The 21,811-nt window shown below is 42.5% G+C and overlaps 3 protein-coding genes across 5 annotated transcripts; all 3 read left to right on the top strand.

Annotated features, from left to right (window-relative positions):
* The first annotated feature begins 4,102 nt into the window (after positions 1–4,102).
* Positions 4,103–11,502, top strand: LOC127765485 (protein LEO1 homolog). Of its 2 annotated transcripts, none has more exons than XM_052290397.1 (12): positions 4,103–4,493; positions 5,208–5,371; positions 5,607–5,715; positions 6,434–6,610; positions 7,192–7,365; positions 7,695–7,826; positions 7,909–8,088; positions 8,686–8,817; positions 9,555–9,668; positions 9,741–9,956; positions 10,501–10,620; positions 10,703–11,502. In XM_052290397.1, the coding sequence occupies exons 1-11, from the start codon at positions 4,191–4,193 to the stop codon at positions 10,612–10,614; spliced, it is 1,815 nt and encodes a 604-aa protein (XP_052146357.1). In that variant the 5' UTR covers positions 4,103–4,190; the 3' UTR covers positions 10,615–10,620; positions 10,703–11,502. The 2 variants fall into 2 exon arrangements, with proteins under 2 accessions (XP_052146357.1, XP_052146358.1); XM_052290398.1 differs by lacking the exon at positions 4,103–4,493 and adding an exon at positions 4,522–5,056 and having other exon boundaries at positions 10,703–11,497.
* A 911-nt stretch (positions 11,503–12,413) lies between these two features.
* Positions 12,414–15,432, top strand: LOC127769016 (protein CANDIDATE G-PROTEIN COUPLED RECEPTOR 2-like). Of its 2 annotated transcripts, XM_052294700.1 has the most exons (7): positions 12,414–12,860; positions 13,528–13,719; positions 14,433–14,592; positions 14,683–14,785; positions 14,872–14,953; positions 15,091–15,185; positions 15,340–15,432. In XM_052294700.1, the coding sequence occupies exons 1-6, from the start codon at positions 12,546–12,548 to the stop codon at positions 15,166–15,168; spliced, it is 930 nt and encodes a 309-aa protein (XP_052150660.1). In that variant the 5' UTR covers positions 12,414–12,545; the 3' UTR covers positions 15,169–15,185; positions 15,340–15,432. The 2 variants fall into 2 exon arrangements, with proteins under 2 accessions (XP_052150660.1, XP_052150659.1); XM_052294699.1 differs by lacking the exon at positions 15,340–15,432 and having other exon boundaries at positions 15,091–15,305.
* A 1,736-nt stretch (positions 15,433–17,168) lies between these two features.
* LOC127765138 (PLASMODESMATA CALLOSE-BINDING PROTEIN 2) lies at positions 17,169–19,611 on the top strand. Its single transcript, XM_052289979.1, has 4 exons — positions 17,169–17,484; positions 17,574–17,813; positions 17,967–18,000; positions 19,200–19,611. The coding sequence occupies exons 1-4, from the start codon at positions 17,418–17,420 to the stop codon at positions 19,384–19,386; spliced, it is 528 nt and encodes a 175-aa protein (XP_052145939.1). The 5' UTR covers positions 17,169–17,417; the 3' UTR covers positions 19,387–19,611.
* The last annotated feature ends 2,200 nt before the right edge of the window (positions 19,612–21,811 follow it).

The following is a 21,811-nucleotide window of genomic DNA, read 5'->3' as shown; positions in this document are numbered from 1 at the left end:
GTCCATAATCTTGGACTAATTCGCGAGACGAATCTATTGAGCCTAATTAACCAATGATTAACTTATGTGATGCTACAGTAAACATTCTCTAATTATAGATTAATTAGGCTTAAAAAATTGTCTCGCAAATTAGCTTTCATTTATGTAATTATTTTTGTAAGTAGTCTATATTTAATACTCTAAATTAGTGTCTAAATACATGGACTAAAGTTAAGTCCCTGAATCCAAACACCACCTTAGATTTGCACATATATTTTTTCCCCTCTTAAGAGGTGGTCTCTTAACTATTTGCCACTTTTGCCTACGTGTCATGCCAACATGGCAAACTCGGGTGAAAAAAAGGTGTGGGACCCACTTATCAATCTCTTCCCCGCTCTTCCTCTTCCCCATCGATGCCGGCGTCGCCCCTGTTTCTCCACCGCGCCTGCACCCATCGACATCGGCGCCGCTCCGCCTCCTTTACCGCCGCTGCTCTACCTCCGCCGCCGCCCTCCTCCTCCGTCGCTACCACCTCTCCGCTCCCTCCACTGCCACGAGTCCTTCCGGCGGCTCCGCATTCTCCGTTGTCGCTTTGCCTCCGCCACCGCCGCCGCGGTTGCCGCTCTGCCGCCTCCACCATCGCGAGGTGTCTGTCCACCGTAGATCCACCTCTGCTCCGCCTCCTTTGTCACCCTCTTCCTCCATTGCCGCCTCTGCTCTGCCTCCTCCACCGGCGCGGTTGCCTCCTCCTCTGCCGCCGTCGCCGTCGCCAGTCCACGTCCTCCACCGCCGCTGCTCTGCCTCATCTGTCGCCACTCTACCTCCGCTGCCGCCCTCCTCCTCTGTCGCCGCCGCCACTCCGCGTCCTTCACCACCGCGAGGAGTCCGTCCGGCGGCTTCGCCTCCTCCACCGCCGCTTTGCCTCCTCCATCGCCGCGACGAGCTTGTATGCTGCTGCTCCGCCTCCGCTCTGCCTCCGACGGTGCTGGTGGTAGTCAACTGCGAGGCGGCGGCGGTGTTGACAGGTATAGGCATGGTGGAGAAGAGAGGTGATGCCGGTGTCGATGGGGAAGAGGAAGAGCAGGGGAGAGACTGACGAGTGGGTCCCACACCTTTTTTCACCTGAGTTTGCCACGTTGGCATAATACGTAGGCAAAAGTGGCAAATAGTTAAGAGACCACCTCTTAAGAGGGGCAAAAAATATGTGCAAACCTAAGAAGGGTATTTGGATAATTGCCAAATCTAAAAGTGGCAAATAGTTAAATCCTCCCTAAAAAAAACTTTAGAGCATTTCCAGACCGCTAGGCGCTGGCACGTTTCATGGGTACTTTTTACGGTTTTACCGATCGAGTGGTGATAACGCCAGTAGTAGAGTCTAGACTTTCACCGATCAGTGGTGATAACTGATAACACTAGTGGTGGAGTTCAGACGACCGCCCGATGAGGTCACGTTTCATGGGTGTTTTCACCCATCATACGGTGGTAACGCTAATGACGGAGCCTAGACTATCATCAAATCATTAGGTAATAACAGCCGAAATAATTTCTATTTTCTTCGTTTCTAAAATATTTTCTTTTGGCTCCTAGAACTTCTTTTTAGAAATATAGTAAAAAGCAAGCGCCCACAATACGTACGCTCATCCTTATGAACACACACTCTCGAGTACCTCCGAAAAACTGGGCTGGACTTTGACGTATTTTTGCAAGTGTACAAGCTCCTTGATTGGGTGACACAAACTGATATGGTCCATTTTCCTGTTCAATATGCTATTCACCCATACCCACGCTTTTTTTTTTGTCTAGTGTTCGGTATATACAGCATGCGAAAGGGCATGTAGCATATTGATTGTAGTGACTTAAGTAACACCTCAAGATCTTGAATTCAAATCTTCATAGGAGCGAATTTCAGATTAGGTTATTTGAGGGCTAAGTTCCTATTTAAAAAGGCTTCTTATGTTTGGGTTATTTGATGGCTAAGTTCCTATTTAAAAAGGCTCATTATGTTTCTATGAAATATAAAGCAAATAAGAGAAAAATCCATCGTTAAGGATAGTACTATGGGCCTGTTTGGGGGAGAGCAAATAAGAGAATTGGGTTATTTGATGGCTAAATTCCTATTTAAAAAGGCTCCTTATGTTTATATGAAATATAAAGCAAATAAGAGAAAAATCCATCGTTAAGGATAGTACTATGGGCCTATTTGGGAGAGTTTCTAACTGTTGCATCTTCTCTCAGAATCAGAAGCTTCCCCAAACAATTTAGTTTTTTTTGCAGATTCTGAGAAGCTATAGTTGTAGAATTCAGAAAATGAATTAGAAGCGAACTAAAAGTCGGAAGAATCCAGAAAATGAACTAGAAGCGAACTAAAAGCCAGAAACCGGGAATCAGAAGCTTCCCTAGAAAATGAACTAGAAGCGAACTAGAAGCTTCTCTAGAAAATGAACTAGAAGCTTCCCCAAACAATCCAGTTTTTGGTCCAGATTCTAAGAAGCTGTAGTTATAGAATTCAGAAAATGAACTATCAGCCAGAAATCGGGAAACCCAACAGGAAACCCAACTTTCCTAGATTTTCAAAAGTTGGTTATTAACCAGTTGTTTCTCAGAATTTTAAGCTCTCCTAAACAGACCATATAAAACTCAAAAACGTAGGGACATACTCGAAAAATCGGCTTAAGAGCCATATCCACCGCTGGCCCAAACCTTGCCATCAGCCAAAGAATTTAAACAAATCAGCTTAGAACAAGTACAATAACATATTATAAGCCAACTATTAACACATGTGGAGGAGATAAAGAGGACAAAGAAGAAAAGTGTGCTACAAATTTATATCAGGCTACAGTACGGACTTCAAAACGCTATGTGTGTATGAGAGGTAGGACTAGGTATTAATAGTGTGATATATATATTTATAGGTAATTATTGTATGAATATACTACTTATATTATTAGATATTTATAGGTATATAAACTAGTAATTGGTTATATTATTAAATTTGCTCTTTAAGAACTGGCTCCATCGGTGACCAAGCCTTTTTGTCATCAGCTGAAGAATTCGAACTCAAGTTTCGGACCGAAATGAACAACCATCCTCAACTTCTCGAGATTTTAAAATCCGATTATCCTAGCGCTTGGTCGCCCGGGGGAGGGGGAAAATCGAGCGCTCCCCCCCCCACGCGCATGTGCTCCCTCGGGCCCCACCATGTGTCCTTCCCTCACCTGCCACGTGTCTCCACTAAAAATGTTTCACCTAGTGTACTCACAGTGTTTCACTATGTATAGATCTAATGTTGTAGTGAATTGAAACAAATCGCCCACATATTTTGGAAATCCTATATTAAGGAAATTCGTTTCATTTTTTTTCACAAAAAATGTTTCACTTAGTGTACTCACAATGTTTCACGATGTATAGATCTAATGTTGCAGTGAATTGAAACATTCTTTTACAACAAATCACACATATTTTGGAAACTCTATTAAGAGAATTCGTTTCATTTTTTGTTCCACTAAAAATGTTTCACCTAGTGTATTTATAATGTTTCACTATGTATGGATCAAATGTTGTAGTGAACTGAAACATTCTTTCGTTATTTGCTGAAATATTGTTTTTATATAAGGTGAAACAACGCCCAATTTAAACGATTGAAATATTTTCGATCTACTTAGTGAAACAATTCCGATATATTTGGTGGAACATCGTGCAACATTTAAAAATAATTCAATAATAAGCTAAATTTTTTTGTCGGAACATATCCATGTGTGGTCTTGTTTTAAAAATTTAATTGCAACGAATTTAATGGTGCAATCGAATTTAATTCTGACGTCAGCATGACGTCAGCGTCCGATTTTTCCACTCCTCCATGGGGCGCCCAACGCCTAGTCGCCTCCTTTAAAATCCGCCTTGGCAAAAAAAAAAAAGAGGGGAGGAATAAAACTGGAGCCGTCAGATCGTGGCAAACCTGATGATCACAGCCGTTGGCCATTCAGGCTGGTCATTGAGGCTCGCCTGATTGCCTGAACCGCAATGTGGGCCCCACCTCCTACCGCTACGGGACGCTGCCGTCTGCCACGTAACCCTCCTGCGGGTTCGCACTTAAATGCCAGTACCCACCTTGCCGTCGCCGTCGCCGCCGGTGCCAGCGTGCAAAACCCCGGCGAGCGCGGCGGCTTCCGCCTCCCCACGAACACACGCAACGCGAGGGAGAGGAGGGGATCATGGCGGACGGGTGGGGCACGGGGAAGGGGGACGTGGAGGAGGAGCGGAACCAGATTATGCAGAAGATCTTCGGCGACGAGTCCGGCGAGGAGGTGGTGGTGGAGGAGGAGGAGGAGGAGGAGGACCCGGAGGAGTACCTGGCGCACGACGGCGACGATGCGACGAGTGGCGGTGATCGCGGTAGCGGCGGCGGCGGCGGGGATGGGGGCCAGCTGCAGGACCGCCGCCTCGCGTCCCCTGCGGCGGAGGTGGTCGAGGAGGAGTACGGGTTGGAGGACAACGGCCACGGCGGCGACCAATGGGTAACATGACCTCCCTCCCGTCCCGTGTGATCTCGGCTTGTTTACTGCTTCGACTTGGGGTTTAGGGTTTTAGCTCCCTCCGAGGCGTTCTATAAATTTCTGGAAATGTGCTTGTGGTTCGGGGTTTTGTTCCCTGGGTTTGCGGCGGTACAATTGTCGCGCTACTGGGTACAAATTTACACTACTGAAATAGTTGATGCATCTTACAAGTAGTGATATTTTATTTTATTTTTTTAGTACGAGACCACCAATGGGTTCTGGAGGCTCTAGTGGTTGCCTCATTCCCCACAGAAAAATCATGGAGGAGTTGTAAATGGTTCGATATATGTGTCGTTTTTCTTTTTCCATTGATTTTTGAATCATAAAATGTATGCATAATTATCCTGGAAGCTTATATTATGAAACTCTAAGCAGAGTTGGAGCGTTGGAATTTGGAGCATATGCCATTTGCAGGGGATTCTAAGCTCGGTTTCTGCCGTTCCGGCAGTGTGTCCCAGTTTGCCTGATGGAGGACTTTGCAAACATACTCCCTGAGTTGAATTGCTGTGCATTTGTTGATAATGGTGCTGCACTGCGACTCATTCTGATTGCTTGCCATGTTTTGTTACTGACTGATTCCTTATTCCTAATTGTCATGTGCTGCATTTATTTTGTTAACTTGGTATTTACCTCCCAATGTAGTATTGTAATACAAACCGCTGATTATTTGTATAGGAGGAAGGGCAAGGTGAAAGCCAAGGGTCAAGTGGCATGGCCCAGGAAATTGAGGCTGACTCTCATGATGTGGAACTTGGCAATCAGAGTACACAAGTTCACATGAAAGGCGTGAATACTGCAGAGGGAGGTCATGTCAAGAGAACAATAACCAGCGAAACAAGGTTTGCTCTTTGCTGCCTCTTAATCTTAGGGTCTGATGTCAACTATTATGCTTTCTCTATTATAGATTATAATATGCAAGCTTAACATCTGTCATTTTCGAGTTGTCTACCCTGGTGATAATCATCTTCTGCTGACAACAAAATTCACCTATTTTATCCAGTGTCTTAACTATTCTCCCTTTCCAACCTTCACTGCTAGCAAGGCAGCAAAACTTTACATGTAATCCTATGGCAGGTCAACAGAGAACGAAGAAGACCATGAAGTTCTCCATGATGCTTTTGATGATAACGATAAGGATGGGCTTGCTCCATATGGTTCTCGAGATGACAATAAACATGCCCATGTGAGACAACAAATGAACTCATTTCTTAACTCAACTTATAAATTCTGTGCATAACTTTTTGTTCTATCCATGTCAGTTTTTGTGTACTTTTATGTGTATTTAGATGATATTGGGGTGTCGGCAATACATGATTTCCGAATCACTGGTTTTATGTGCCATGGCATACAATTTAAAGATGACATAAAGGTGTTACACCATCCAGTGACAAACTAATCACCTTTTGAACATCCGCACAGTATTGAAAAAACACAAATTTGTCCACTAGTTTGTATTGTAGCATAAAGTCAGTAAATTACAAGATCATGAAAGCATTTTTCATGAAAAGCCCAGAGGTATCAATTGATTCAATCCTGTAGTCCAAAATAAAATTCAATGAGATATTGTAGCATATAAGTTCTAAAAGTTCGATAGAAGCCATCCTAAATCATTATTTTTTTAATAAAAGAAGTGTTTCTTTTTTGTTTCTACTTTGTACATTGTACACTAGAAGAAGGAAGGAAAATTACAAACTCATTTGATTTCCTTTCTGGTAAGTACAAGTTGTTTGAGCTGGTCTGGTACTTCTTTTTCTACATGATTATTCTTTTTGATGGCTAGGCGGTATATCTATGTTCTTACTTATCTTTTATCAACTGGAAAATTTATTCCACTGTTTCCATATGTGTTTTTAGCCCTTGGGGATCACTTAACATAGTCAATCAATCCTGTGCATTCACAGGAATCACTTATGAATGATGAAGGCCCCTATGAGGAATTACTTCCAGAGGACATGGTTGATGAAGATAAGCATTATGAACCGGGTGAAAATATTGAACATGAACTGAAAGATAAGCCACTTGGTCCTCCGCTGAATTTGGTGGTTCCACGTATGCTGCCACCTGGTCAACCTGACAGAGTGAGTTCTGTAATATAGGACGCATGTAGCAGTGAACTATATCTTTTATTATTACTGTGCATTTTGCTACCAACTTAACATTTCTAACTACATTAATCTACCATATTTGTGGCCAATCTATGCATATTTATGAAGATATTCCCTTCATTTTTGAATAATTGGCACTTTTAATCAGTCTTCTTGATTTCAAATACTTGGCACTTCATGCTTCCCAAGACGAATTTCCCCAAATACTTCTATGCATGGCCCTTTCTTTTCCACCTTGTTATTCATGCGCCAGATACTACTGAGGAGCTATTCTTGTAACTACAGATTAAAAGTACAATTTCCTTGGTATGGTTGTTTTTGTCAAGAGTGTCAATTATTTGAAAATGGAGGAACTATTTGACCAAAGATCAAAATTTTGACAGTGTGCTTCTCTGTTGAAACAATAATGTCTAACCGATATCATCTCATAGTTCTCTGTCCAAAGGTTTTCATAGTTTGCAATAATACCTGTTTTATAAGCTCGTGATTTTTTTTTCAGCACCTTGTAGGCTTGTACAAATAGAATTTTCTTTCTGATTGGGTTTCTTTTTTAGATGAATGTGATCAAGGTTTCAAATATTATGGGGGTTAATCCAAAACCTTTTGATCCTGAAACATATGTGGAGGAGGATGCTTTGACAGATGAATCTGGGGGCAGGAAAAAAATACGCTTGGAGGATAATATTGTCCGCTGGAAAATCGTTAAGAACGCTGATGGCACCGAATCTGTGAGTCAAAATTTCATGCCATATTCGTTATGCCATGTTTTGTAGTTTCTTCTTCCTTAGGAACCTTGTCGCATTGTCAGTGTATTGCACTCACTGTTTTCTGCACCTTTTCACTATGACATTTTGTTCGTTTTTACTATGGAATATATATCTGATAGAGAAAACAGTTTTGTGACTTTGCTTAGCATGTTTGTGTTATATCATTCAAGTTTGTACATGAGGATTAGATATCAAGGGTCTTGCATGTCATTGGTGCTCTGTTTAACCTGTACTTCATGACTGCTATTCTTCCAAATTACTATTAAATCTTTAAGCGTTGTTTCTTGCAGCGTGAAAGCAATGCACGTTTTGTAAAGTGGAAAGATGGAAGCATACAACTGCTGATTGGCAATGAAGTTCTTGATATATCTGTAAATGACTCAAATCATGATAATTCCAACCTGTTTCTGAGGAATGGAAAGGCAATTATACAATCTCTTCCCCTGCCTCTTTTATCCATTGATCATCACCATGTTCATAAACTCACAACTGACTTTTTCTCAGGGGCTTATGCAATCACAAGGAAGGCTTCTACAGAAGATGAGGTTTATGCCTTCTTCACTGTCCTCACGATCCCATCGCTTATTAACTGCTCTTGTTGATTCTCAAAACAAGAAAACAATCAAGATGCAAACATGGATTGATGAAAATGATCCTGAGAAAGTGAAGGAAGAAAGAGAAAAGGTAATAAAAAGTTCTCTTATATATATACAGTACCTCAATATCATGTATCTGATTTATGTTCCTGTAAGTTTACCTTCTTAACTGGTACTAAGCTGATATCTGTAGTCCATTAGTTGTTTTCAATAGTTGGCTGTAATCTTTAGGAATTCTATAAACATCAGGTACATGATTTGTAGCAATAATCACCAGTTATTCTAATTATTTGATTTGCTCTGAAAATGTTGCTCCAACCTGATATTCAAAAGAAAAGGTCTGTACAGGTAGGTTTCTTTAGTCTACACAACTATAATTCATGGCCCATTTTTGTGGCCTAAATATTATATACCATGTTGGGATTTTATCACTGTTTCATTCATTGGCTTTGTTCGGCTGCCATTATTTTCACTGTGGTGCAGCCAACAAGCTCAATGTGTTGTTTCTTCCGGCTGTTGCAGCACAGCAGCGTTACAAAGCAGCCGAACAGGAAAACACATGCAAACCATCGTGATATTGCTTTTATCATTATGTTTAAGTTGTATCTTTTGACTTGAATTTTTTTTTTTTGATGGAATGACTTGGATGGAGCTTGTCCTTTATACTGATATATGATTTACACAGGCTGAAGGAGAAAATATTCGAGCTAGTTCAAGTCTTCAACGAAAAAGAGAACAGGTGAAGCGCAAATACAGTCAGCCTCTTAGGAAAAGGCGGAAGCTTACCCCAGGTTTTCTGGAAGATGCATTAGAGGAGGTTTGGTTTCTTGCCTTAGTATTGAGTTTGCTCATTTAAGAGGTAACGCTGCAATTAGGGTGCTCCCACCCTGTTCCACCATAATTTTGCACAAATCTGTAAAGTTAATACAATTGGTTATTTAGTTATTACTTGGGGAAAATTAGTAACGTAGGATCCGATACCCACCAGTTATGGCCTAAAACCTAAAATTTATGCCCATTATGTCTAATCCCTCGTGCTTTTCTGTCAATGGTCTTGACCTCAGGCCCTCGTGTGAGAGATGATGTTGTCTACGTAGACCGATATACTTCTTTCTTTCTCCACTGTGACCAATATTGAAGTATACTTATTTGGCCATCCATGTTTGAGTAACTCTCTTGCATTTAACGAGATAGACATGCCAAATTTCTGTTTGAGATATAAATTTCATATTCACTACATGGCCATGAGCATATTCGATCAACGGCTGCAACAAAACTATTGCTTCCAATTGCAGAGGTTGCCTTTGTGCCCTCCCACAGCCACGGCCATTTCTTCAACTAACTGCATGGGAATCAGCAAACAGCTAGGTAGTCAGTGTTGGGTGTGCGTCTGTAGATGGGTTGAAACATGGTATTAGGGTTTTTCTTAACTAATTTAAAGACACCACCACATTACCCTTCATAAAACTAGTCTCAGCCTTCCAATTCACTATAAAGTTGTGTGGAACTGCAAATTTTGGTGGAAAAGCATTCATAATTCTGTGATGGTTATAGGATGAGGCACCTGGTGTTGGTTATAATCAGCGCCGAGGCCCAGGCCATGCACATTTTGAGGATAGCTTGGAGGCTGAAGCACTTTCTAAGAGACACGTAACTAATGCAAAGAAGGTCAGTGACAGAGTCATCTTATTTTGATGAACCTGTTGCTATTTATCCATATTTTTTTGTTCATGATTTCAGGCAAATGTAGGGAAAGCTGTTCCTTCTCCCAGTGTACCCAAGCATCAGGTGAATGAGTATTCCAAGAGTGAAAGTGAGGAATCAGAGTATGAAACAGATGTCGAGGATATAGATAATTCACCAACAAATGGAAGGGAAGATGACATGGATGAAGAGGAGGAAGAAGACCCAGAAGAAGTCATAGGTGATACTTCCATGTCAGATGAAAATAATGAGGTGAGATAATGTTGACTTCAAACTCTTGGTTGGCTGTAAAAGAACTTCATGATAACCTGGAAAGAAAGTGCAGATGGATTGCACGAGAATTTTTCTTGCATAACTCAAGGAATTGCTAGTTATGGACTATCATTGGCTGCCCAAGTTTGATATCTCTAATAATATCAGCAATTATATCTACATGACCCGCCTTACTAGACGATAAAAACTTTGATTGAACCAGCTATTTGCATTCATCATTTGTAACTCCACAATGGCACCTGCACTTTCAATTGATTGATTGTGTCACACAATGACTAACAAACTGCCTTATGATGCTAGTAGTAACATTCTACTAGTCATCATAGTTCATTTTAAAGGCTGTTGGCTGATGTTGATCAACCGTTGTTCATTATGTCTACCAAATATCTGCTGTATGGACCTTTCGAATAAGGCACTCTCCTGCAAATATTTCACATTTTGCTTGGAACTTCTGGTCCTGTGCGTTCACTTCTTTTGTGCCTTTGATTGTTTGTTGTCACCATTCAACCTATTTCTATTACAGGAACAAGAGCATGTAAAGGAGCGCAAAGGGTTCAACTCTGACGACGAATCTCCACCAAGGAAACAGCCTCTTAATCGTAGAAAGACGGTTGTTTTTGACAGTGATGACGAGTGAGAAACAGTAAGCGCCTCTGCCACCTAAACAGTTCTCTGGCCTCCACTGCAAATCTCAAGTAATTGCTCTTTCCTCTGCTGTTTGGCAGGGCCAGCTGCTGCTGCTGTTGAGTTCATATGTGATCTATTGCTTACAATTACCGTATCATATTTTGGTGGAAAGAAAACTCACATTACTTGGTTCTATGTCGAAACATCGACATCGTTAGATCCTGACGTTAGAGCTTAATGCTGGGAGATACTAAAAGTGTTTTGTATATACAGAATTACTGATAGAGGTAGCAGACAGCCAATCTAATGGATGGTGCATGTGCCCGTGAAAGTTCTACCATCAAGATACTTCACTGCCAGAAATACTTACCGCTTTCTAAATTCTGATGAGGTGACAGTGAATTCTTGTCACCGACTATCTGAAACAAGCTGGTTGCTATAGAATTTGTTAAATTGAAGCTTCGCTGTTCGCTTTGAGTTGAAACTGTGTTCGCTTGTAGTTAAAACTTGTCCCGGTTCACAAAGCTACAAGTGGTTGAAAGTTGCTTAAACTTTCATTTGAAAGCGATTGGTGCGTGGGGGAGAGAAAAGGTGGCGTCACGCGTGCATATACATCTTTGTTTTAGCGTGTGATTTCCATAAAGAAAACCTATGTTTGCAAGTAGGGATGAAAACGGAGCGGATAGTTTCCGTCCGTTCCAGATAAAAACGGATACGGATACCTTTCGGATCGGATAATTCGGATACTGATATGAATATGGATATTTTATCCCGGATACGAATACGGATATGGTGTCGTTGTTTCTGTCGGATACGGACAATAATTCGAATATCCGCAGAAGCCATGAGACATACCCCATTTCTCTCTAACTCTAGAACCTTCAATATACCTTTATATATTTTAATAGTAGTTTATCTCTTAACACTAGTCCATACTATTAATATTATTTAACTTTTAAAAAATATTTATAAATTATATTTCATTTTATATAAAATGAGCTAATTATATATGTTGATATTTGTTTCTATTATAAGTTGAGTTGGTTTTCGTGTTCCGAGAAAAATTTGTTTTCATATTCGTGTCCGATCATATTCGATTCTTATTCGTATTCGAGATAATCTGTATTTGTTTCCGTATTCGAGCTATCCATATTCGTTTTCATATCTGGTAAAAAATATGAAAACGAATATGGTAGGAGCATTATCCGTCCGTATTCGCTCCGTTTTCATCCCTATTTGCAAGTACTGTACATTTTAGTCCATAACGTTGGATACACCATTTTATCTTTTCCACATATCCATGATTCTCTCCGGTGAACTAAAACTTCAAAACCCTCACAAAAACTCAAACCATCAAGCTTACTACGTATAACAACAATTCATGTATAATCAAGTCAACTTGGAAGATGTTGTAAGGCGCAGTCATGTCATTAGTCATCCAAAAGTAATCAATTTTGTTGACAAGCATCATGATTAGTACAAACCATGTGTCTGTACTTCACAACCTCCGTTCCAGTTTGCAACATCTTGGGACGAAGGAAGTAAACAATTCGGTCATTTTCAAATGGATTTCCTTGTCACTTCCCACAAGCATGAAGCCATTAAGGCATTAACCATGAGCCACTAGTAGTTGGTGCTGCATCTGCAAAAAGAAAAAGAAAAGAAAAAAAATCCTAACGAGAAAACAAAACGGATGAGAGAGCCACCAGCTCGTGTCGGCCCGTACACGTCATCCCCGGGCCCACCCGGCAGCCCACAGCCCATAGACCACACCGCACATCGTCTTCCCCTCTTCCGTTCGATCGCATCGCATCGTCCTCCACTCCGCCCTTTTGACCCAACCCCACCGACCCAACGAACGCGAGGCCGCTTCGGCAACCTCCTCCGCGCGATCCCCCAACCCCCGCGAAACCCTAGCTCTCGCTCGCGCGGGGTGCGCCGATGCGGAGGTGGCTGGCGGAGGGGGTCATGGAGCTGGCGGTGGGGGCGCCGGAGTCGAACTCCTCCTCCTCCTCCTCCCCGTCGGGCGCGACGCCGTCGTCGGGGGGCCCGATGTGGTGGGTGTCGGGGTGCCACGGGACGGTGTACAGCCTGGCGGTGATGCTCCCGTCGCTGGCGTTCGTCGGGTTCCTGGCGTGGCAGGCGCGCCGGAGCTTCCGCCGCCTCAGCTACGGCCGCTCCCACGTCGTCGTCGTCGCCTACTACGCGCTCCTCTGGGCCGTCGCCGTCCTCAACCTCCTCTGGTGCTTCCTGCAGGTTCGCTTTGCTCGCCTTCCTCGTTCCTCGTCTTCTAATTGGATTTGGTGGGTCGTGGAACTGCCTCTGCTTGGTTGCTTGATTAGAAGTATCGATTTGATGGCTGTGACATGATGCGTGTTGTTCTAGTAACGATGAGCGATGGGTAGGGTTGTTCCTGTAAGGTAGGGTAAATGATTTTGATGTGACACTAGTGGAATAACCTATTGGGGCAGAATAATCAAAGGTTGCAGGTTCTGAAATGCTTATTATTAACCTTGTGATGTGATTTTTTTTCCGCTGGGTCTACCCTGTGAATTGTGTTCCTGGTTCTGATGAACAGCAATGTGCGGACATATTAGTATTTGATTGGGGAGTAGCACGCGTGGGTTGATGAACAGTGCAACTTTTGTATGTTTAGTTAATGTTTTGTTGTGAAGTAGAATAAGTGAGGGTGGAAGTTAGGTGGATAGGTGTGTTTCATTGGACAAGCTGTTTTGGTGAACTTGCATTTAGTTTTTTTCTTGATAAAACTTGGCAATTAAGCGGGTGGAGGTTGGGTTGTGATTTGTGAACTGGTGATGGAACCAAGCAAGTTTTGACCTATTTTAATTCTATCATATGCTACACTACATATTGTTATTTCTCTTATTCTTGTATAACAGCCTTTTTATTTCTTTGTTGGCAGGCGTGGCAATGTATGCCTGATAGGGCGTTCTCATGGAATGTGCTGTCTCTGTTTACCAAATCAGGGATGTTATTCTTGGAAGTTAGTCTCATAGCATTTCTGCTTCAAGGAAACGAAACCAGTGGTTTTGAATCTTTGGCACGTACGTTTGTTATCTCTGGAGCTGTAGTTGCTGCTGATGTATTGCTCAAGGTATGCCATTGCTCCATTGTTCAGGCAGAGTAGAAGTAACCGCTTACATGTCTTTGTTGTTTTAGTGATGGCATTGTGTTTCTTTACTTAGCTTGTGCAACTCACCCAACTTTATTAATAACCCAAACAAAATTGCAATGCTATGTTATGTTGCTTTCTGAACAACAATATGCTAGAAATGTGAATTTGTTAATGTATCAGGCTCATCATATCCGTTTATTGGAATGGTGACTGTATGCTATTTCCGGTGTTCCATAATTTTGTACTACCTCCATCCCAGAATATAAGGATTTTTAGAGTTGGACATGCTTATTAAGAAGGTAGGTAGAATTAAATGGGGGAAGGTTGTGATTGGATGAGAAGTGGAGGTAGAGTGGGGAAATTGAATGGTGGAGGGTTGTGATTGGTTGCGAAGAGAATGTTGGTGGAGTATTTGTTATATTTTGTGACAAATTCTAAAGGCTAAACATTGTTATATTTTGGGATAGAGGGAGTATTGCAAGTTTGCAACTCGTGCACATTTTCTATTGATATTTGCCTGCACTCGTCTCATCATACTGTAGAAGAAGTATTTGACTGCTCAAAAGAAAACAAGGCCCTGTGACTGAACCTTTTAAGCCTTCCATTGTTGCTATGTGTTTTAGTTATCATACTGTAGGTAGAGCCTAGGGAATACTATGTTAGCTTTGAACTCACATTTGCTCCTTCTACAGACTATATATGTTTTTGGGTTTGGTGTCTCTTTGTTCATTGATGTTGACCAAGGAACTGGTGGGAAGTGGGGCCTATGGTTTCTACACAAATTGGTGCTTACTGGTGTCTATGGCCTGATTGTGTTCATGTATCACTCAAGGTGGAGAGACAGGTTACCTGGTAATTGGTTACAATTTACAGCACAGTTATGTTTGTTTAGGTTGTGTGTTTGCTGTTCCATAATCAGCATTTTTTATTATTTTGTTGCAGCAAAACCAGCATATTATAACTATGTCTGTGCGATGTTACTACTGAATGGCATATCACTGTTTGGATGTTTCCTTGTTGCAACTGGAGCTGGATTTGGTTTATGGTAAACACTAGCCCTTTTGTAGTATTTCAGTGTGATGCTAATTCAACATTTGAGAGCATTATTTGAGCAAATATTTCTTGTTACAGGTTGTACAATCTCACCAGTGTATGTTATCATTCTCTTTACCTTCCGCTTCTCTATGTGACTTTCCTAGCAGACTTTTTCCAGGTACTAGGGTATCTTCTGTTCTATCAACTTATTACTACGCTGCTTTCTTGATCTTGTACATTGGGATATTCTACGGACCCTCTTGTTCTTATATAGCTTTTCTTCATCAAAAATTGCTGGTTCATGTCTGAGTGTAGGAGGAAGATATGCTCCTAGAGAACGTCTACTACTCAGAGATGAAAGACGCTGGGTTCTTTGATGCTGACTGGGATTGATCTGCAGATACCACGCCGTATGACCACTTTCATGTGAATTTGCAGTCGTAGCTTTCATTTCTGGAACTTAATCTTAGATGGGAAAATTGTATGTAAACAACCGTTATAATCAAATGAAATATGTAAATTGATATCGATATGCTTAATCTTAGTAGGTATCTTTTATGACAGGTGGTTAGCAGCCCAACTTAGACAATGGATGAGGAAGGGTGTTTTTAACAACTACGAAACTATCACCCTGATGAATGAATTTACGTTTCTGTAGCCTCGTAAAAATTCCATACTAATCACCTCGATATGCTGTTGAAAGTTTGGTGTTCCGTATTTTGGGTTGACGTGTGTATACACCAAAATTTGTCATGGTGCGAATCCTGTTTCTTACTGTACTTGTCACAACATTTTAGCAGACACTAACACTATAACAGGTCAAACTTTGGTCACTCCACCAAATTTATGAATATTTCGTTGTAGTGTATGTGTGACATATAGTTAAACAATTTTTATTTTCTCCGAATGGAAGAATATGAAAGAAATAGATTGTCAAAGTTTAACTGATGATGACAAGTATTGTGAAACAGTAGCAGTAGGAACTTTTGAAGTTTGACTGACGTCGGCCATATCACCATGCTAGTTGAAATGTGGGATTCCTGTTCAGTGTTTCTTGTTCAGAATAGCAAGTACTCCAATCTACTAGTGTTTGTAATCCTTCCGTAAAATTCTGGCTTTAAATTTAGCTATAGTTTATGTGCAGATTGAGAGCTAGAATTTGGTTCATTTTAGAGTTGTAATCTATTACTACTACTACATCGGGCAGTCTTTGTTTAGCACAAATAAGCACAATGCGTCTCTTAATAGCACAACTCATCTGCTAGTTAAGATTGGACCTTTGCAATCTGTCGCTCTCCCCTGGACCCCCGAGCAGAGCAAATCCAAGTACAGAGATTTGAGACGCGAGGCCATGACCGTTCGTCCGGTCAAGAGCCCCTCCTAGCTTGTGTCACCGTCCCTCCTGCCACTTCCATTACTCTTGAGCCTGGAGTACTCGGCTACTCCTAGTACGTTGGATTGGATTCGGCATGGGCACGGGCCATAGCTGCATAGCAACGTTGTGCTGCCTGTGCTCATGACGGCGTGGTGTACTGGTGTTGCTGTTGCTGCCTAGGATCATTTACTCCTACGCGACGAGAGCTTGTGCGGTTGTGCCAACTTTTACAGTTTACACCCATATACAGTACACGTTACGTTCTCCCTCCGCGGTTTGTGCTGCGACGGAGCTAGAGTTCAAGTGAGCCTAGACAAAAAAAGGGAGTTCTGACTGCGACAGCGCCTCAACGGGCCGAAAACAGCAACCCCTTGCGTCCCTGGACACAGTCCTCCATCCACTCACCACCCAACCATTTTTCCTCTTATCAGAATTCAGATAGAAGTATACTACAACTTCAAAAGTACTACTAGTCATGTACAGTTTGATCCATTGTAGATCTGTAATGATCTTCTGTAAATTAAGATTAGCAGTTCGCAATGTCGCGTGCCTTTTGATGATCATTGAGATGAGAGCAAACCTCTCTCATCCGATCATTATAGGCATAGTCCAGCGGTTGGCTCGGCTCATTGGGCCCCCAACCCCAACCCCCCACAACGCCACGCCCAAGAAGAAGCAACCAGCAGGGGCGCAGAACCCCTGGCACCTCCCCTCCCCTCCCCCTGTGCTGTTCTACGGCTCTGCGTGTGTCTGTCGTTTGGTAGGGGAGGGTGGCGCTGGCGCAGTAGCAGCAAGCGAGCATTGCAGCAAAACATCACACGGCCATGGCGTGCGTACTTGTACTGGTGGTGGCGTTGGTCACGCGGGTTTTTTGACCGTTTGTGAAAAGCTACGCACACCGCTAGCCACTGCCATCCTGGACCGTCCAGCCAGGTATGCATTGCACGGCGCCTCTACTACGGGACACGCCACTTCACAAAACGGCCCAGCTCGCTCTGCCTGCTGCTTTTGCTTGCGTTTCTCTCGTGAAATCTGCTGTGAAAAATCCTCCTCGCCTCCTCCATCCATCGTGCAAAACAGCCACGCGAGAGAGAGAGAGATAGAGAGAGGAGAGAGAAACCGAGTCACTGGCTCACTGCCAGCCAGCCTACTGCATTTAAACCCCCACTCTTCCAGCAAGAGGAGAGGGGGAAGAACACAACACAGCAGGTGAAGCGAGAGAGAGAGAGAAGCCACAGGCGCAGCCTCCTTGCTCGCATCATCATCCATGGCGGCGACCGCGCCTCGTCTCCTCCTGATGGCTCTCATGGCCGCCGCCCTCGCCGGCCGGTCAGGTATGTACTAGGCGTTCTTTGCCTTCTAATCTTCGCGTAGCCTTTGATTTTTCTTGGCGATTCTTGGGCTGACGAGTCTTGGGGTGAAGAGGGGGCGTGGTGCATTTGCAGGCAGGACATGCCGGACAGCACGCTGCAGAAGACGCTGGACTACGCGTGCGGCGACGGCGCCGACTGCAAGCCCATCCAGCAGAGCGGCGCCTGCTTCAGCCCGGACACCGTCAAGGCCCACTGTTCCTACGCCGTCAACAGCTTCTACCAGCGCAACAACCAGAACTCCCAGGCCTGCGTCTTCTCTGGCACCGCCACCCTCGTCACCACCGACCCAAGTAAAAAGCTCCTTTCTTTCCCTCCCTCTCTCGCTCTACATGCAGAAAAAAGTTCAGAAAAACGAGTTTGATGATATATTATTTCTTGGTTCAGATTTGTTTTTTTTTACCTAATAGTTCTTGTTTCTTGTGTGTTTTGTTCTTTGGATGCAGGCTCCAACGGCTGCATGTACCCTGCCTCTGCTAGGTAATCCATCCTTTCGCTGCATTGATGTTTTTGCAAAGTTCCATTTTCCTTTTCTTTTCTTGATGCATGGCCTAGTCGCTGTTTCAGTTCTACTCAAGTGTTAAGTCCCCTTACATAGTTGAATCATTACATGTCACTTGGATGCATTGCCTTTCATTCACTAATAAACCATAGGAGAAACCAACAAAGATTTCCAGTCGTTCTCCGAACTGACTGAATCAAGATAAAGATTGGTTCTCTGAACTGACTGAATCAACATAAAGATTGAGTAGTAAATGCAAGATTGAGTAGTAAATGCAACATCTTTCGGTGAGTCTCTAGCCACCAACCTAATAATCGATCTGCTCTTTTGGCCCTCGTTCTTGAATACAACTTAAGGCAACTCTGGCTCATTGCAAGTACTCCTCCTACTAGTGATAACACATTTTGGTGCCTTCTGCCATGTGGGAGCATTCAGTGGCCGGGCGGTGGTGGTGTTGTTCTTTGGTTGGAAATCTCGGAATAAAGGTCATTTTGCGCGTGGGGTTCCGTTCCTTTTCCCACATTTGGCTGCATCGATGAACAACTGTGTCTTCAGAGAGTCTTTTTAGGGGAATCCTATACCCTTGAGGTTCCATCTCCGAGCTTAGATGATGGAGCCCCTTTCTTGTCACTTTTGTTTGTATGCAGATTCTCAGCATTACTCTATAGATAACACCTCCTTTTCAAACTAGAATTAGTGTTTAGAGGAGCCTAGAGATTTGCTGGGTCATTACATGTGTGGATTCTTTAGAATGGATTCCAATCTTTTGGTTAGTCTGAAGTCTCTGGGCTGATATGATATGGTCGCCTTTTCTCTTGTGCTCCTAACCCCACCATGGTACTACTAGACTTTGTAAATACGTCTGCATGTGCAAGAATGTACTCCATTCTTTTCAGACTTCTATCAATGCTGGCAATAAATTAAGAGTGAGCATCCACTCAGCAAGCACCACATTTTGAATATGATCACTGGAAAGTACAACATGGTAAAGCCTGAAGGAAGTGATTCCATGATATATCATATATAAAACTGCTATTTTTTAAGGGTCTAGTTGAAGTAACGATATCTAATCGCATTGATATGCTAGTGATCACCTCTTCTGACAGTGAAGTTTCAAAGAAAGTCAGCTCAATGGACTCTTGTCACACTGCTAACTGTTTTCGCATCCATTTTGCAGCGCTGCTGGGACGGGCACACCGACAAGCGGCAACGGGGGCAGCACTGGCGTGGACGGCCCTCCTGGAATGGGGCTAGGTCCTTCAAGCTTCAACGACAACAGTGGCGCCAGCCTCCTCCCGGAGGTCGGAACGGCGATGTGGATACTGATCCTCGCTTGCTCAATCATGGTTCTGAACTTTAGTTAGAGTTTAGGGCGTGCGATGAGGAGACAAGACACCCCCTCTCCTCCCCCCCCCCCCCCCCCCCCCCCTACTGTTCAGGGGTCTTGTTTCTTGCACTTTTCTTTCTAGTGGTAGTGGTGGTGGTGGCAAGCAGAAAAAGAACCCTTTGATGACAATGATTGTATTCCATTCTGGTGAAGAATTTGGGAGTGCTGAGACCCTAACGGGTTGCATGTTGCTGTGCTGCCATTTCCTCCTTTTTCGCTATCTCTGCTGTAAATTTTTAGTTCATGCTAGGTGGGAGGTTTCATGTCTTGTTATGATCAGTTGTCCTGTGTAGCATGGTTGCTCTGAATCTCTCTCTGATGATGCTGAATGGAGTGCCATTTGATATAGTGCTATTGTGAAATTTCATGGTAGCAGTTCCTGTGCATGGTTGCTGTGATGGTGGGTAGGACATCTCTGGAGCCATTTTTTATGCAAAATTCCTTGTACGAATTCATGCGTTGCAAACAAGCCCGCTTGTACGAATTCATGCGTTGCAAACAAGCCGGCGTTGCAAACAAGCCCGAACATTGCATTCATTTCTTGATACGACAGGGATGGATTGTGTTTTGGTTGACAAAATCTAAGGAGAGCGATTTTGTGCATGAAATGGCAAAATGGGCCATTGCCGGCTCCGTAATTCTGCTCCTGTTTTCTGTCCAGCGGTGCGTCACCAACAATTCTGAAAATTCCATTTGGAATTGTTTCTGAAAGTTCCATTTGGAATTGTTTAGTGCAAGAAGTGAGCGATTAGTCAGCTGAAACAGCAAATTTTCTTTGCACACATCACATCCATAATTCCATATACATCCTGATCCTGGGAGACTTTTCTGCATATGCCACGATCATTTGAAAGGACACTGTTGAGCTTGTTCTGATTGTGGCCACCATAAGGTGTCTTGTTCTGATTATGGCCACCATAAAAGGTGTGGTTTTTTTTTAAAAAAAAAAAACTTCATCAATATTTCTTAGATTTTTGAAAAAAAAACTTATCAACTTTATAATATCTAATTAACTCATTTGTACCCTCAAATAATTACCATAAACTCATTTTCATCATCAATTAACACTTTTAAATGGACATGAACGTATATAGCACTTGAATAAAGGAACAAACTCCTTCATGTAAAGATTGGACAAACAGGCTTTCTTGTACAGTACTCTGAAATTGCTACGGAGGTTGACATTCCTCTGAAATATCCTTTCGGAGCTGCTACATACATACTCAGGAAAATTGTGAAAAAGGTTCTTGCATAATTGCATCGAAAAAAAGTTTGTGACTTCCACAAGTTTCTCTCAAAAACTTTTTAGTTGCTGGATCTATATCCAACACCTCATTTATTCATCTGTTGTTGATAATATATTTTCCCGCCAAACCGAGGGCTACATTTGTTGCCTTGATGACTCTTGTTACTCTTTAGTTCGTGACGTAAGCCCTTATATCCAACACCTCATTTATTCATCTGTTGTTGATAACATATTTTCCCGCCAAGTCGAGGGCTACATTTTTGCCCTGATGACTCTTGTTACTCTTTAGTTCGTGACGTAAGCCCTGATATTCGATCATTCCTGCCTTGTCTCTATTGGCGCTTGAGTTCTATAACTACCTATGCTCCTCCCTGTCATCAAAACTGATAATAGATATGATCTTTATATTTTGTGTTAAAGACAAAAATAACTTTCAGATAATAACGACAAGAGAAAGATGACCTCAATATAGAGAAAACAAGAGAGCCATCTACAAGAGAGGGAAAACAATAAATGTAAGTGCAAAGATATTGTCGTTTGTAGTGAGCTGGCAGCCCACGTAAAACAATTGCAAGCGCATCATTCAAGATCATTGGTGGGCACAAGACCCGACAACCCTAGATAGTTGCCTCAGTTTGCCGTCAATATACAACGTTGCAGTTGTCCTATATTACCTAGAAATTGAATGATGTCTATGGCCATGTACACGTGTTATATCTAAAGTGTTTGATATTCTTTTGCTTTGAAAAGAAAATAAATATTCTAACTTAATTCGTGAAAAAATCTTGAAAACAAAAAGGGGATATAAAGCAAGTGCCTAATACTTCAATGGGCCAATTCATATATAGTTTCCTATAAAAGCACTCGTGGGCTACAAATCCTTTTCCGTGGGACATTACCAGATCTTTGGTGGTGACTGATCATCGGTGAATATATACCATGTGCCATTGTGACAGAAATTCTCTAAGCAACCTGATCAAGTCGTTCCCGTGCTGTTTGAAATGTAGGCAACTAGGTATTGTAACATGACCACCAAACTGTGAATAATTGCTACCACGGCCTGTAAATTCGTAGCCATGAATTTTCCTTTTCTCATTTTCATCGTCTTGTGGGAAGAAGATGCTGCTGTGTTTTTCATCTTCTCACCATCGATCGA

This window comes from Oryza glaberrima, chromosome 3, assembly GCF_000147395.1.
Source record: "Oryza glaberrima chromosome 3, OglaRS2, whole genome shotgun sequence".
NCBI lineage: Eukaryota > Viridiplantae > Streptophyta > Magnoliopsida > Poales > Poaceae > Oryza > Oryza glaberrima.
The sequence above is the reverse complement of the archived record's forward strand: the minus strand, read 5'-3'. Positions and strand labels throughout refer to the sequence as shown.